At 37.5% G+C, this 16,790-nt stretch overlaps 1 protein-coding gene across 3 annotated transcripts in view; it reads right to left on the reverse strand.

The window, feature by feature from the left end:
- TENM1 (teneurin transmembrane protein 1) overlaps window positions 1–16,790 on the reverse strand; it is a 657,629-nt gene that overhangs the window by 175,070 nt on the left and 465,769 nt on the right. For all 3 annotated transcript variants that reach the window (XM_030934095.1, XM_030934096.1, XM_030934094.1), the window contains exon 16: window positions 43–162. In XM_030934095.1, coding sequence (XP_030789955.1) covers window positions 43–162 — 120 coding nt within the window. The remainder of the gene's footprint in view (window positions 1–42; window positions 163–16,790) is intronic.

Here is a 16,790-nt window from a genome sequence, read left to right on the forward strand (position 1 = left end):
AGTAATTGGCCCCCACAATGATCAGAAACAATACTGACATACCTTCCATCTTGTCGGCTGATGGTAAATCCATAATCACTGTGGTGCAAGAAACTGACATTCACTCCCACTAGAGGAGTTCCATCTACGGCCACCACTTGGCCTCGAATCACACAGGCACGCCTGCAACACAAGACCAAAGGCAAACAGAAAAGCATGTTGAGACTAGATTCTAGAAGTCAAGTTGTAGAAACTTTGGAAAACAGTCAAGTATAACAAATAAAACAATAATTTCACCTACCAATAGAAAACTACTAATAACATTCTGAGGAGGAGGTTTTTTTTTTTTTTTTTCCTCTCAAAATTAGAATCATACTAAGTATGGTTCGGAATCCAGATATTTGAAGGTTAAAAGCATATTATTAATATTGTCCAATGTATTTGGAAATTCCTTAATATATCATTTTGTTATTATATAATACACCCTTAAATTAGTATCCTATAACTTGCTTCACCTACCCCTGATTTTTGGACATTTTGTTGTTTCTTAATTTTTTTCTGCCTTAAATTTCTTATTATTTCCTTGGGAGAGAGTCCTAGTTGTGGAATGATACTTTTCTCTTATCAAAATTAAAGTTGATTACATTAGTTAATACATAATTATATTGTAAGATAAGACTAAAGTCCCTGTTGACCGCCTTTTTCCTACTTCTTGGTGTTCTCATCAGAGGTAATCAGCACTATTAGTTTGTTGTGTTCATTTTCTATGCATTTACATATATAGTATGAATATTTTTAAGCCTCCTGATATACACTGCCAAAGTGCCTTTTTCTGGTAAAACAACCAGCCAACCAAACAAACACATTTAGTTGAGCACACTTAAAGTCTGCAAAAGAGACATGATCCCTGACAGTGGTAAACTGTTTTTCTTGCCTAATTTAAATAAAATATTTCAAGACACTTGCCCTTTAAACAAATGAGTCTCATCCCCTACTGAAAAATGGAATTCCATTAAACTAGTCCCTAAATAGGGCTCTCTTTCAGGGACATAGTCCACTAAAATGTACAAGACTTTCAGCACTAGCCTGGCTGACAAGCTGTAACAAATTTCAGGAGGCTGGCGGTTAAGAAGAGTGCCCCGGGACAAATCCCAAGCAAAGATTTTTTTCACTGGTCTGCTGTTATTTGGGGAGGAAGGGACAGTTTTTTCACCAGAGTTTGATCCTAGTCTTGGCAGCTCTGAGCTCTTGGACATGAATTTTTTAGCTGGAGCTGGCAGGGTTGAGGAAGGTTGAGGAAGGTCAGTGATTTTTCCTAGGGCATCAATGCCACCCTTTTTTTTTTTTTTTTGCAACTAAGTGGGATTCTGGGTATCCAGGGCAGCTCCATCTTGGATTAAAGGGGGTCATGTTATTCAGACAAACATGACTTTTCAGAGTAATTCTAATCATTTCATCCTGGAGTTATACATTCTTTTAACAGAATCAGAAAGTAAAGGGAAGGATGTAAAGGGAAGGATGTAAAGGCTCATGGCCACAAACATCATTTGAGAAAAAGTAAAACACTTTTGAATAAGCTATAGATGGTAGCTTATTCAACCAGCCAAAGTTGGTTGTATATGTTTAGCCAATAAACCTCACTACTAAATTCTGTTGCAATCAGAGGAATTGGTTATAAGTTATGCTAATAGGATTTATCCTCTTCTATGTAAGGCCTTCCCCCCCAAAAATTACAAGCCATTAAGTATTATGCAAAGGTAAGCGAGTATAATTGTTGCTATTAGTGTTTGTGTATTTTCTGAACTCTCAGATCAACATTTGTAGCTCTGTGACATAGATCAGTGGTTTTTTCCAGTGAGCTGTCCATTTTATGAATTATGTAAATCACGGTTCTGAGTGGCATGCAAATGGCATATTGGCACTTGCTTTGCCATGTTTGATTGTCTCAATTTCTGAATCATTTTGAAATCCCATTTGTTCTAATAGAGAAGACATTTGAAGTCACTGAGTTCTGGATTTTGAACTAATTCTGACAGATCTGGTCCCAGGTTCTAAGTCCAATGTAACAAGAAATGAAAATAAAAGGACATCTCTGATTTTATACAGTAACCTTTTAGATGTCTTTACAGAACAACTTTTGACAAGGTGGGTGTAGATTGAATGGAAACAAGCTGAGAAAATCTCCTGCAAATGACGTATGGATTGGTTCCAGGGAGGCTGGGAAAAGACTGTAGTGATACTAAACAATTTAGAAATAGTTAAGCATTGTTTCCTGAGCTTTCAATGCTGTTACCTGCTTTGGGAGTATGGTGGGGGTTAGTTACTACCTTACCAAGCCTCCACCAGTTAAAAAGGTAGCCTTTACAACAATAACACCTACCTAGGTGCTTGCTGATTCCCTATTGGCAAGACAATTCCAAACTCACTCTTTTCATTTGCTCACATTAATCTAGACATTGTGTCTTTCCACAACTCTACTAGGCTCAATTATTTTTGTTTTTATTTTGTCAAGTTTAGTTGGCATTATTTTTTTCATATTTTATGACACACACAGACCTGTCTCTTCTTTCTGCTGTTCTTTTATTTTCTATACGCCTTATATTTATGAAGGATCCAAGCTGGTGAGTGAAAGTCTCATAAAAGTTATCATTATTCTGTGCATTTCCCTTGTATTCCTCTCTTCCTTCACTCTGTATCTCTTTCTGAGTAGACTTGTCTTTTGACTCTTCTGCTTCTTAATATTCCTCATGTTTTATGAAGCACACAGATTTGTGTGATAACGACTCATCAAAGTCATCATTATTCAAGACATTGTCTACCTGTTCTTCTTTTCATTCATTTCACTCTTCATCACTCATAAATAATGCTCACAGACTTGTCTTTCAACTCCTCTACTTTCTTATTCCTCATATTTTATGATCCACACAAACTTGCAGCATATGATAAAGTCCCATAAAACTTATTATTCTACATTTATCAGCATTGAACTCCCTTTGTAATGTATTAGACTTTAAATGTTCTAAGATTCCCTGTATCTTGCTGCATTTGCTCCCATTATTTACACACTCCATGTCATCCATTTTTCACGAGAATAACTCTTAGGTCTTTTTATTCCTGGATTACTAGTACTTACTGTAATCTTTGAACAATATCAGTCATCCAGTGTCAGTTTAAATTGTCTAAATTTCAGGACAGTATTAAAGTATTCTTTTTAATTTGCAGTAATCTTGACTGACACTGCATGCAGAAATTTAGGAAAAATATACTTCTTAGGCAAAGTCTCCATTTCAAAAAGAAAGCTCTTGAGCGTACTTGCTTTCCCAGGCAGGCTACATCAGCTCCAAATGGCCATTAGGGAGCCTTCATATATATTCTTTGGAAGTACGGCATATTGTGCCACTTTGTTCAGCTCAACTGCCATTTTGTGCACTCCCAGATTCTAAATTCTATTTTCTTAATAATTGTGGATGGTAGCCTTGTATCTGGTTTGTTTTTCCTGATTCCCCACAGTCACTAAAATATAGTTCCTTCTCCCCCATTTATATAAACTATTTTGATTATGTTTCTTATATCTAAGGCAGCCTGTATAGTTTATTTTTTTTCCCCAAAGTTAGATCCTAGCTGAGTAGTGAGGTATGTATGGTAAGGGTCTGCCTTTGATATTACCACAGTCCTGCTTTCTGTGTTTTTCCTTATTCCCATTATGGTGCCTCCCTGTTTCCTCTTACAGAGAGTCCCTGGCTTCCTCACATCACCATTGAAATTAGTCAGTCCTACTTGGCCTGTACTTGGTCTGCCTTGAGGAAGCATCTTGAGCTCTTGAATTTTTGCCACATCAAAACTACCCTCAACCTGAGTTCTGGTCCTTAAAAACCTGTCTTTTTCTGAAACATTTTCAATTCAATAATATATAGAACTTTTCTAAATCTTTCAAGCAAGATGATAGAAGCTACAGTCTGGACTGTCATGCGGCTGACCCTGCACACGTGTACAGCAGCTATGTGCCCAGCATAACTGTCTTTTGTGTTGGTTTTGTGTGTGTATATACGTGTTCTTGTGTATGCTCAATGGCAGGCACTGCATATTTTTGTTTTTGCTTGGGCTCTCCTTTGATTCACAGACATGGATGGGATGGATGCTTTGCTTGGTTGAACCTTTGAAAACAAGAACTTCTCCCTGCTGTTGTTGGTTAGAGCAAGATAACTTGAACTTAGATGGGCATGTCCAATGTGACTTAAAAGCATGCATGGGGAATATCACCCCTCACAAGTGTCTTTTTTCCTGTTCTCTAGAGAATACAGGCTGCTGCCAAGCTGTCTACCTGCTGTCACTATGCTAAAGCAACAACCCCAAAGGAATTGCTTCTCCACTTTAACTAAATGCTGAATCCTCTAGGTGTTTGGAGCTTGGTCTGAAGAACAAAGCATCTTGGGAAATGCAAATCAGAATACACTTTACTGAGAGCCTTATTTAACTAACAAGCTGCTTGTTAGACTGTCCTGATGCAAAAGGTCTAATTCATTCTGTATTTGTTATTTTCATGGAATAGTCAAATTACCCCTAGCCTTCAATCAACTCTTGGTTCCATTCTCCTCTTCCCTTATTTGTTGTCTTTTGTCTTCCATGTCAAATCTCTGATATTCGTTTAACATCTCAGGCAACAACATTAACCTCAAGCACAATAGTTGGTTTGAAAAACAAGGCTGAAAACTAAATAGCTGAAAGAAGATGTAATTTACTACATTGTATTTCTGATTAATGTCTTTTGAAAGAAAACTGAGACTCAGGGCTAGAAAAGTTATAGCGATTTGCTTTTGTTGCTAACATGAGCATAAGCAGCCTTTGAAGGGTAACATTCAAAATCAAGGACCTAGCCAGCAGGGGATCTAGCAGCAGGTGGGCAGGTTAGGTTTTTTTTTTTTCCATAGGAACAGATGAAATCCTTTCTACAGCTGACAGCTCTGGTCAAAAGGTAGCATTGAGAAGGACTGGGCTGAGAGAGGCTATATGAATCCTCTGCTCACTAGTGTTTGAATTCTGCCTTGTAAATTCCTCTCTGAATTGTCAGTTGGCTCAAATCTCCAAGGGATAGAAATTTGTCGCATATGAGATGTGACTGGTGGATTCCCCTGACAACTGTAGCTACTGGGGTCTCTGTTGGAATGCAAATACCTCTGAATAGTTAGGACAAAGGGTTTGTGATATTCCTGTTACCACTGCCATCACATAGTGAATAAAGGGGCTTCTCCTTAGAATGTAGTTTTGGGATTGTGGTGTTGGTCCTCAGTCCTGTATGATAATCTCTCTCTCTTATAGATCAGTGATTCTCAAACTTGATTGTCCATGAGAATCACCGGAAAGTCTTTTTAAAACACAGATTGCTGGGTTGTATCCTCAGAGTTTCTGATTTAGAAGGTCTGGTGTTGCGTCATAGAATTTACCTTTCTAACAAGACAAACCTTTGAGAACTGCTGCTTTAGGAAAAGCAAGGCCATAACATACTCAGCCAATTAAGGCATATGAACTCCTGGAGAGGGAGGCAGAAGGTATAAACCATAAAAAGGCAGGCAAATCAACCACTGGTTCACAATCTTACATTTACAAAATTTGTCAGGCATGAATTTTAACTCTTCGTTATAAACTTCTGGAAAAGGGTTTGCAACAACTGTAATTTGGGGAGTCATGTTGAAACTGTCATGACAAAGGGGTGGCTGCACTACAAGATGAACTACAGGGTCTTCAAATTCAGAGATTATAAAATGGAAATATGTTTTAGTCCAATTTATTGATCCCAAATAAGTGTCCATTTCTCCTCCATCCTCATTATTCTCATTATACAATGCTCATAATTGTGTTATTGCACTTATCATAACCGGTCTTGGATGACAGTTATAGATCTGTCTGTCTTTTTATTAGGTAGCCAGGGCAAAAACTGTGTGATTTTCTTCTCTGTGTCCTTCTCAGTGCCTGATGTACACAGCACATGCTCAAGACAGGTTCATAGAATTTCAACTCAAATATTTAAAAATACAGTTGTAAGATCTTTGCAACCTATGCTCGTGGCACTGCTTCAAGCAAGGGCTTCAGTGACTCGCTGAGATTCCTGTGTGACAGATGACTTACACTTTATTTATTAGAAGCCAACACTCTGGATTGAGCATTATGACATTCTCATCAGGAGTGTTTTGTTTGATACTTGACTATTTTAGGGAATTAAACAGTACCTATTGTGATCGGGAAGATTAAATGAATAGTCTTCAAATGCTTAATTTATGTACACTAGCCCCATTCTTCCTTTATATATTATTATATAATTACTATTTGCTGTTTTATAATTTAAATGCATTTGGGACTTCTAATATCCAGATATTTTGGGGGTTTCCTTACAACACATGCTACTTTTGATATATGTTATCTAACCTGGCACAGCACTATGAAAACACTTAATGTTATAGCATAAACCTGTTTCCATGTTCTGAAAATTCAGATGCAGTGAATGTTCATATGCAAACCCAATACTATCTCCTCATTAGTTTTTATTTTAATATGGTGGGTTGATTTAATCCTACTCAGTTGGTCACTGCCCCAAATAAATAATGCCTACCAAGTGGGTAGCATTAAAAGCAGCTGGGAGCATCAGCCATGAACATTCTAGGACTCTGGGAAAGGTGGTGCTATTGAAAATGCAGATAGCTTTTTAAGCAGAATTATTTTCCTCATGGCTAGTGATGTTTCAAGTAAAACAAAATGGGGGCACTCACCCTGAGGTAGGGTGGCTATTTTTCCATCTGCCCTGGTAATTGCTTGTCAAAAGTAGGCTGCTTTGGAGGCTTGAGATCCCCAAAGTAATGGGAAAAAGATCAAGTGTTTTGAAGCAATAAGAAAACTGACGACACAGTCACATTTTCAGGACTGCGTAAGTGCCAGTTTGCTTCATTTAGACACATGATTATTTTCGTCCAGAATTTGAATCCTGAAATATTTGTCCTGTAAGCCCTTGCAACTCTTGAATAGTCTGAAGTTAGTTTTTCCTTTAAAATTTTTGGTTTGTTTTTTGCTTGTTCTACACATGACTCAAATGTTTTATCTTTGCAATCAGCCTTATAGGGTTTTGTTAACCTCATTAACCTCTCTTGTCACTTCTCTGAATCTGCCTTTCGACTAATGGATAGTCATTAAATATAGGACAGATCCTTCTTGTTGGCCATCTTCTGGGCATGTATTACTCTTCTCTCCACAGAGTAAAAGGTGTGTACTTGCTCTAGCCACAGCTGTGTTCTAGCTCTGGCTTGCTAGTAACCACCATTGTGACTTTTCCTAAGAAAGAGAATTAACTCTCAGCTCTGTTTCCTCTTTATGTAGAGTGGGAACGATCTTTCTTCCCTGACCTCTCCCCAGTTATCTCACAAATATGTCATCACAGTAAAATTACCCAGTAAAATGATCACTTTTTGAACTAGGCCTTACAAATTCTATTGTTATGTACCCTGATCATTATTAGATATATATGTTGTATAAATAAAATATTTATTATACTATGAATCAGGTACTATGCCAGATACTTTCCTTACCTTATTTCATTTAATGTCCACATAACCCTGAGTAGGTAAAGCTATTAGGCCCACTTAAAAAGTGAAGAAACAGACTCAGAGAAGTTAAAAGTTTTGCGCTTAAGTTAACGCAGCTCATAAGTGGTGGAGGGGTGGAGATCTCTTGACCTGGCCTCCAAAGAGCCTGAGCTGTACTGCAGATCTTTCAGAGTCAAGATATAAACAATATGGCTACAAATGAAAAGAAAGTGATCGCCTACAAAGATGGTGCTAGCTACAGAATTATCGCTACCTGGAGAAATGTACCAACTGCTGAGCACTTCCTATGTGGAGGGTGTGTAGTGGAGATGAGCTACAGCATGTCATTTGTTCCTTCTTCCCAAACTTGCGTTCACTTTGTCCTCTCCGGGGACAAAATGAGATGACAGAACCAGATAGAGAGTCATTACAAGCAAATAGTATGACTGAGTAGTAGGTAATAAGGATTTGAGTCTTTTAACCTTAGATCCTAATGGAGCAGCAAGTAGGATATTTAAAATATTAGAAAATACCTATTCATGCTGAGATAAGTTGTAGGTAGCTACTGGTATTATTAATTACAATTATTAAGCATCTCAGAACAACTGAGTTTCAAAGTATCATAAATAATCAGTTGAAACAGCCTTTTGAAGATCTGTGTTCTGATTTTTGATTCTTCTTTGCCCAAAAGCGTTTGCAAAGAAGTGAAAGTCTCACATTGTTTCTTTTTGGTACCTTTAAGTGTTGACTGCTGATTTCAGGAGACAGTCAGCACCATAAATCTGGGAAAGTTCTGCACTTATGTAATTTTTTAAATGTGTCTTGAACATGTGTTTTCTGAATTTTAGCATTAGACAGTATATATAGTCTGAAAATCAAGAGATCGCCTCTTCAGTAACACCTTTCACCTGGAGATCAAAGTGCTTTATTAGCAAGTAGCAACAACCTTACTTCCCAATTAGGACAACAACTTCAGAGGTGATAAGCAAAGGAAATTGCTCAGGAAAAGCAACATGGACAGACAAACAGAATACCAAGTAACTATGGCCCATCCAAAACACACTGGAATTCTTTTTCCAAATGTGAGCAGGTCATCTGCAGTGCCTTCCTTTAGAAAGGAAGGTGAACAGAAGGTAGATTTGAGGATTTCAATGCTCTATAAAGAGCTTACCCAATTCTTGGTCTATTCAATTTATTCAGCAATTATTGCATTGTATATTTATCAACCCCTAGTTGTATACTTGGTATAATGTTTTTCATATTCCTAGATTAAAAACACACAAAAATCTGCCATTAGCAAGTAGACTTAGAGGTCTTTAACAAATAGATTCATGAAAAAGCTAAACACAAGGTATATGGATTCAAATTTGTACCTCAGTGAAATTACAAATGTTTATGTTGTGGACCTTCTGGGGTTACTCATAGACAGACAAAACTGCACATGTTAATTCTGTGAATGCTTGAATACTGTAATAGCACTATATTTCCTTTTAAGTATTTTAAAACATAGGCTTGGCTTATCTTTTTAAAAATAATTCCAAATCAGCAAGTGGTTTCTCAATATTTCATTTATTCTAGGATTAACACTAATTGATGAAGATCTGCTATTTTTTTCTGTCATGCATGAGTAAATGGTCTAAGGCTGTTACTGATTTCTCTTTCCAGGTCCTATTCAGTTTGTCTGAGGTATTCAAATTTTCTTAATGTACTCCTGGAGGGCAGGCACCCCATCCATTTATCAGTAAAACCTAGTAACCAATATGCAGTAATTCCTTGACAAAGGTTTGTTTTACTTTTCCATTGCACATTATGTCACAGAATTTTGATTCAACGGGCCCCTAAAAGTCAACAGCAGGCTCCAGTTTGTGTTAAAATCTATTGCATGGGGGTCCAGGTGGCAAGAAACATTTATACCAACATCATCTAATATACAGATGAATGCTATTCAGGGTTCTGCTCTAGTGTCACCTCCTCAGAGAGGTGTCCCTGGGCCACTCTGTGTAAAATGGTCCTTCTCTGTCCCTAACCATTATCTCACTTGACAGTATTTATACCCTCCCGACGTTCACTTTTTTCATTGTTTGCCTCCCTCACTAGACTGTATGGGGAAGAGATTTTTGTCCACTATAACCCAGAGCCTAGAACAGTACATATCACTAAATGAAGAAATGAACCAAGTAAACATTATAATGTTCATACATTTAAAGAGTGAAATGATTAATCTTCCCCCAATATGGATTATCTTGAAAGAAACTGTACGATCTATTGTTTTAAACGACTCCAAAGTATGGTTAATGGGGATTTTTTTTTTCATTGTGCTAAATAGGATGTCTTTTGGATGATTGTTTCTTTTTTCTTCCTGGAATTTATGTTTGGTATACACATTTTAAATTGTAGAGAAAATTATTTATAGCCCCAAATGTCAAAGGATAAAACTTTGCATAAAGCTGTTCACTGTCCAAATAAGCTTTGTATTTTTCTTGCAAGTCATCAATAGTCTCCTGTGTGTGTCAATTTTAGCAGCTCTTCATGCTCACCTGAGCCAATTAGTCCCATCTCTGGATTATTGCTGAAAACTTCCAGGTCAGTTTCACTTCTGTAATTGTTTAATGACTTTGTCTAATTTGCCAGAATACTTCTTGTCTTACAGGGTTACCTGTCTTCCCCATCAAGACAGTTGAATTTGGATTCCTGAGTTGATGAACTCCAAGCTCCCTTAGAAACCTGATGTTCCATGTTCCATAGACTTACTGCAATTCATAATTATTTTAATTATTTATGTATTTACTTGATGTTTTGACTGCTTCTGCCACTAGAATGTAAACTCTGTGAATAAGGGGACTGTGTTTCTTTTGTATATCTCCATCTGCACAGTTCCTGGCATAGAGTGAGTACTCAATAAATATTGTTGAATGAACGAGTGAATGCATATCCTTCATCAGTGTTGAAAAATGAATTGATATTGGGGTATTACATTAAGAATGGCAGAGGAATCTGGTATCTCTTCTATCTCTTTCTGAGGTCATAAAGTCCTCAGTTCCTCTGGAAATACTAATATTGTAATAAAATAAATACATAAAACAGTAATTAGTATCTGTCAATTATGGTTATTTTTAAGTCTCAGTCTTTATTCAAGATCAGCAGCTTCTGCAGCAATGACCATCTTCTTGTAACCTTCCCTCGATCTCAGTCTTGGGTCAATAATTTGTTTTGCCATTCACAGAATCTCAAATGGTATAAATTCCCAGCTCAACTAAGGGCAGAAAGCATGTTATATTAAACAAGTTATGATGAGTAATTATGGCTATCACCAGGTATCATGACTAACCAGGAACAAGAATCAAGAATTTATTATTGAGTAGGGTATAGTAAAGGAGGATGAAGGCTTAGGTAAATAAAGAGTTTGCCAAAAATTCCATGTTCAAGGCATTTATAGTACTTCAGTTTGTTTTAGGGTACTTCTCTTTGGTTTTCTCGTGAGACAGAATAATGATGCCTACCAAAGTGAGCCAGTTAGCAGCAGTCTTCCTGCTGACTTCCTGATATTGCTCCTTATATTCTACTTTTTTCTTAGCACTAACTTTTGATTATCTAAAATTATTGATGCATACACAAAATCATAAATGATGCCAATTATTGGCAGGTTGTGACAGTGATGGAATACATCACAAGTTTTAAAAAAGAATAATTACCTTGCTATTGTTATATTATCACTATATCTTTGATGAATTTTGTTTCTTTGCTATTTGAAGAACTGTAGTCTTACCTTTAGGCTGGTTCTATATTTGAGAATTGGATTATTTAAGGTCCTAATATCACTTGTGTGTTCTAGGCAACCAAAATGAGTTTTTCACGAGCAAATATGAGAAGAGCATGATATAGTTTGTATGTTTGTCCCCGTCCAAATTTCATGTTGAATTATAATCCCCAATATTGGAGGTGGGGCCTGGTTAGAGGTGATTGGATCAGGGGGATGGATTTCTTGTGAATGGTTTAGCACCACCTCTTGGTGCTATCATCACAATAGTGAGTGAGTTCTCATGAGATCTGGCTGTTTAAAAGTGTTTGTCACCTCCTTCTCTCTTTCTTGCTCCTGCTTTCACCATGTGACATGCCTGTTGCCCTGTCACCTTCTACCATGATTGAAAGCTTCCCGAAGCATCACCAGAAGCTGAGCAGATGCCAGCATCATGCTTCCTGCAAAGCCTGCAGGACTGTGAGTCAGTTAAACCACTTTTCTTTATAAATTACCCAGTCTCCAGTATTTCTTTATAGAAATGCAAGAATGACCTAATACAGAGCACTCACACTTCAAAATCATAACTAAGCTACTCACTTACTCACTTGTTTTTCACCTACTTCATGCCAGATACTGTGTTAGGATCTGGGGATACAGTGGTGTCATAGATTAAAGGTGGCCAAAACTTATTTGATACTGCTCTCATCAAGAGGTGGGATCTATGTCCTTCCCCTTGAATCTAGGCAAGCTCTGTGACTGCTTTGACCAACTGTGCATGACACAAGTGACACTATGACAATTTCTGGACACAGGTCTTAAAAGACTGGCATTTTCCATTTCCTGTCTCTTGGAACACTCACTCTTGGAGCCCTAGGCTATCATACAAGAGCTCTGACAAACGTAAGGCTAGCTATCATGCCAGTAGGAGGCCCAACTAGTCAAATAGAGAGGCTGCCTGTAGAGAGAAGGATTCCCAGCTGCTGTCCAGCTGTTCCAACCCCCAGCTATTTGAGTCATCCCAGCTGAGGCTTCCAACATCATGGAGCAGAAATAAGCCATTCCAGCCATGCCCTATCTGAATGTCTGACCCATGGAATCATGAAATAGGATAATACTAAATTGTTTTAATCCATTACTTGGAATAATTTGCTACACAGCAGTAGATATTCAAAACAAGAAGAGAACAAATCAGACTTGGTCTTTGTCCTTATAGCACTTAAGATTTAGAAATGATGACAATTCAAAGTTAATATTATATATCCTAGTGTGAAACAAGAAACTAAAATGCAGCAATACCAAAGAAAGCTAGAAGAAACCTATCATCTTGTTTCATTTTTTTTTTTTTTTTGCTTGTTAACATTGCTATTATGTGCTTAGTGCTATACTAAATTTGGTCCTAATTGTAGAAATTTTCAATAAGGGTAGGCATTCCACCAGAGTGGGTAGAACAGGTTGATTCAGCAGGGCTGTTGCAAGATTTTAGATCTTTAAGCTGTTCTTAAAATTTACTCTAAGTTATAGACATAATAATCAATTTCCTGCAAACATACACATTCTTTTCATAAAATGTGGACTTTTTTCCTACTTTGGTGGGACCTGGATTATCTGATATAATGGGTGGGATGTAAGACATAATAGGTTAAGATCCACTGGCCCAGAGGAGTGTATTAGCCTAAGGTGTGAGGCAGAGTGTATACCAACTTATTCATGAGATATGCAAAGGTACTCCAGTGAACTAAGGGGAGAAATATTGTTCCATTAATGTGATTTCTAGATCATGTTCAATCATCTTTTTTCTCTTTTTAAACCAATATAATAAAAGTTCAAAAATTAAGTGAAATGATAATGTTGGGTATTTAAAGGCTCTCAGGGAAAAAGATCAGAAAGAAAAACAAACACTTAAGATCTTTCCTTGGAAAGCTACAGAAACTGTATAGACCAGAAATCACAAACTCAAATGCCAGCAAGGCCAGGCATGACATTGAAAGTGAAGGATGTGAGTCAAGTGAGTGGTGAGCTAGAAAGGTATGCCATGCCCCATCCAGAGGGGCAGCTGGCCCTGAGCGTCAGACCACCTATGCCATGCCCATGCATCCCAAGCTGTCTAAATTTTCTAGAGAAGGAGGATATTCTGATTTTTATGTTGGATCTCCTAATTTCTAAATGTCAAGACAGACAAAATACATCTGTGGGCTGATTTTAAGCAACCTCTGATTTAGACACCTGACAGGGATTGATGTGAGGATCAGCCTCTCATGGTTACAAAACAGACAAATGAGTTTGGCCAGATCTTGCTGTTGGCTGCTGCACTAACCCTGGTAGGATTTTGTTTTTTTTTTTTTAATGCATTTCTCCATTAGTGATGGCGAGTGAAATGTCTGGCTTTGCAAATTACTGCTGTCATTTAGTTTAATGTACTCCTGTTTTTACATATTTATAAAAACCTTTTACATTATTAATAGTGATTAAATGCTTAGACACTGAAGATCAATAATGCTTCTGTTCACCTATTTACATTATTAAAAAGTAATGTCATACAGGGCTCGTAGAGTATGTGGTTTACTTTGTAGTCATGTTTGGAGTAGACTGAAGAAAATAAAGAAACTGGAGCTACAGGGTATAAATTACATTTAGGGAAAAAATGGTAACTCAGTTGAGTTTGACCAAGATCTTCACCATGGGCAGGCTGCACATTCACATGGTTGTTATACCATCACAGGGCACAGAACACACATATTCCATGGGCTTTCACATGTGGGTACAGCTAACTCAAAACAAGAAGGTCTAGTCTCCCTTGGATGTACAAGGATAAACAGTGTTTCGCAACACTTAGTCACCTGTATGTCACCATCTTTAGCTCCAAAGGTTTCTGATGGTAGCAACACTCAGCAGCAAATCAGCTGTGTGGGTCGCATTTTGCTGGTAGGCAAATGAGCCCCTTCAAAATACTTTCTTCACCCGCCTACCTAGCTCTCTCTCAATTATGCAGCAAAAACTAGAAAGCAAAGTGGTTTGTTCACCTGATTATGGTACATAAGTGTCCCAGATCTGTCTGAGGAGAGCAATCCTACAGTCTGATATGTATAAGACCCATAAGTATTTCAGAGTCAGATAGTCCAGCTTTCTAAGTAGCCAAAATGACCCAGTATAGTGGTTTAGAGACTGGCTGTCAGCACCAGTTCAAATTCTGGGTTCAAATTCTGACTGACACACATTAATTGTGACCCTGAACAAGTCATTTACTTGACATCTCTGTTCTTATTTCCTCACCTAACAAATGGAGATAGTAATAGTACCTACCATATAGAATTTTTGTAAGGATTAAATAACACATGTAAAAGTTTAGCATGAGATCTTTGACATAACAAATGCTCGGCCGGGCGCGGTGGCTCAAGCCTGTAATCCCCAGCACTTTGGGAGGCCGAGACGGGCGGATCACGAGGTCAGGAGATCGAGACCATCCTGGCTAACACGGTGAAACCCCGTCTCTACTAAAAATACAAAAAACTAGCTGGGCGAGGTGGCGGTGCCTGTAGTCCCAGCTACTCGGGAGGCTGAGCCAGGAGAATGGCGTGAACCCGGGAGGCGGAGCTTGGGTGACAGAGCGAGACTCCGTCTCAAAAAAAAAAAAAAAAAAAAAAAAAAAAAAAAATGCTCAAGGACAATTTACATGTAGCAAAACGTCCATTTCATGAGTCATTCAATTGTGATCTACAAAGAAAAAGTTCATTAGCACTGATTTGAAGTTTGTAAATGATGTCACTGAAATGTATTAAATTGAACTGGATTTTTAAAATGTCATCTGGTTTCTAAGTTTCTTGTGTTGACCCAAATACCATTTACCTAGTATAAATTTGGTTCACATCACCAGGTTTATTTAAGGACACATTGAAATGGGGCAGCTGTGGCATAATGGAAAGGTTACAAGAGTTGCTACAATGCAAGCTTGTTGCATGTGTGATTTGGGGCAAGTTATTTAATCTCTCTGAACCTCAGTTTCCTTATATATAAAATGCACCTAATACAAGTATCTACTTTGCAGGGATAATGTAAGGATAAAATGACATAATGTATGTTTGTTTGCTTTGCAAACCAAAAAGTACTATATAGATGTAAGAGACTGTAGCTATTATGATTTATATACATGTGATCAGAGTTGGACTTATTTTGCCCAAAGATATCCCAAATAAAAATGCATGTGTTGATTTTTTAGAGGAAATAGATTGTCCTCAGCTATTTTCCTTGCGAAAGGCCTTTGCCTTTTCTGATAGAATGGATATATCTGTAATAGCTGAGACCCCTGGACGAAGGAGACCCATCGTTCTGAATTTAAATGTGACTTGCAGAGCCAAATGATAACTAGGAGCATTTTACAAAAGAATGAGGAGAACTCAATCAAACCAGGATGAGGAGAAGGGCATTAACCACCACAAGTAATAGGTTTGTTCACTCTGAGTGGCTGGAAGTGCTGCTGATGCATGAAGCTGAACCGCAGGGGTTTAAGTTTGTCCTCACTTTTCTAAGTTTATCGCTCACATGCTCTGCTCTAGGTCACAATGACTTGTCTCTTGTCTTTCTCAGGTCCTGACTTTCTCCCCTTATTTGAGTTTAGTGAGTCATTTAACACATCTCCATGTCATGGAGGTTATTTCTTTCACTTCATTTCATTTTCTTGGATCAACTTTTCTCTGAGTGAAGAAAGCTACAGAGTTGATGTCTTACCTCTACCTTAAGTAGGAAAATAGGGATAACAGCTGCCTTTTGTTCTTTTTGTTCCTCTGGTGTATAATAAATAAGTCTCGACTATCTAAATAATTACTTTGACTATACCCCATCTGAAAGTCACAGCAGAGTTGTTATTGAAACTGGAAGAAGTACTTCAAAATGGAGATGACTGAATCTGTTGGAAGAAGGAAAACTTTGACTAGATCCCCTGGCAGAAAAGCCCTTTTTTGTGATTCATCGGCATTTGGATTTTGGGTTCTGTCTGAGACCTAAAAAGTCAGAACTACACAATAAAAAAAATAATTAAAAACTTTTGAGTTTCAATAACAGTTCTAGTATACAACTGAAGGGAAGGGAGTTGAGAGTTTGAAATTTCCATGCACATCTTATTTTTTCCCTTTTCTACTGTGTATAGGTCAAGATGGAGTTGTAATTTTCTTAGATTGTCACTGATATCAACATAAACTCTTGACCAAGTTATTCTTGGGGAATGATAACTCCCACCAGGCTGCAACTGAGGGAGTGGGCTGTAGACAGGAGCTCCTGGACAAATACTTTCCATGTTTCTTAACAATTCCTATTTGCAATAGTCTACAAGGCCAGTAAAATATTGACTTGTGGAATGAATACAGGAGAACATTTTTGTGCCTGGAAATGTTGACTTTAGTGACTTACCTCTAATGCTAATTAGTAAAATATATCATCGCTGAAGATGAAGAATAACAATGAGCAAATTCACGTTATTATACTTTATATAAGTAAGTTTATTTTTAAATATT

The sequence above is a fragment of the Rhinopithecus roxellana genome, chromosome 7 (genome assembly GCF_007565055.1).
Source record: "Rhinopithecus roxellana isolate Shanxi Qingling chromosome 7, ASM756505v1, whole genome shotgun sequence".
NCBI lineage: Eukaryota > Metazoa > Chordata > Mammalia > Primates > Cercopithecidae > Rhinopithecus > Rhinopithecus roxellana.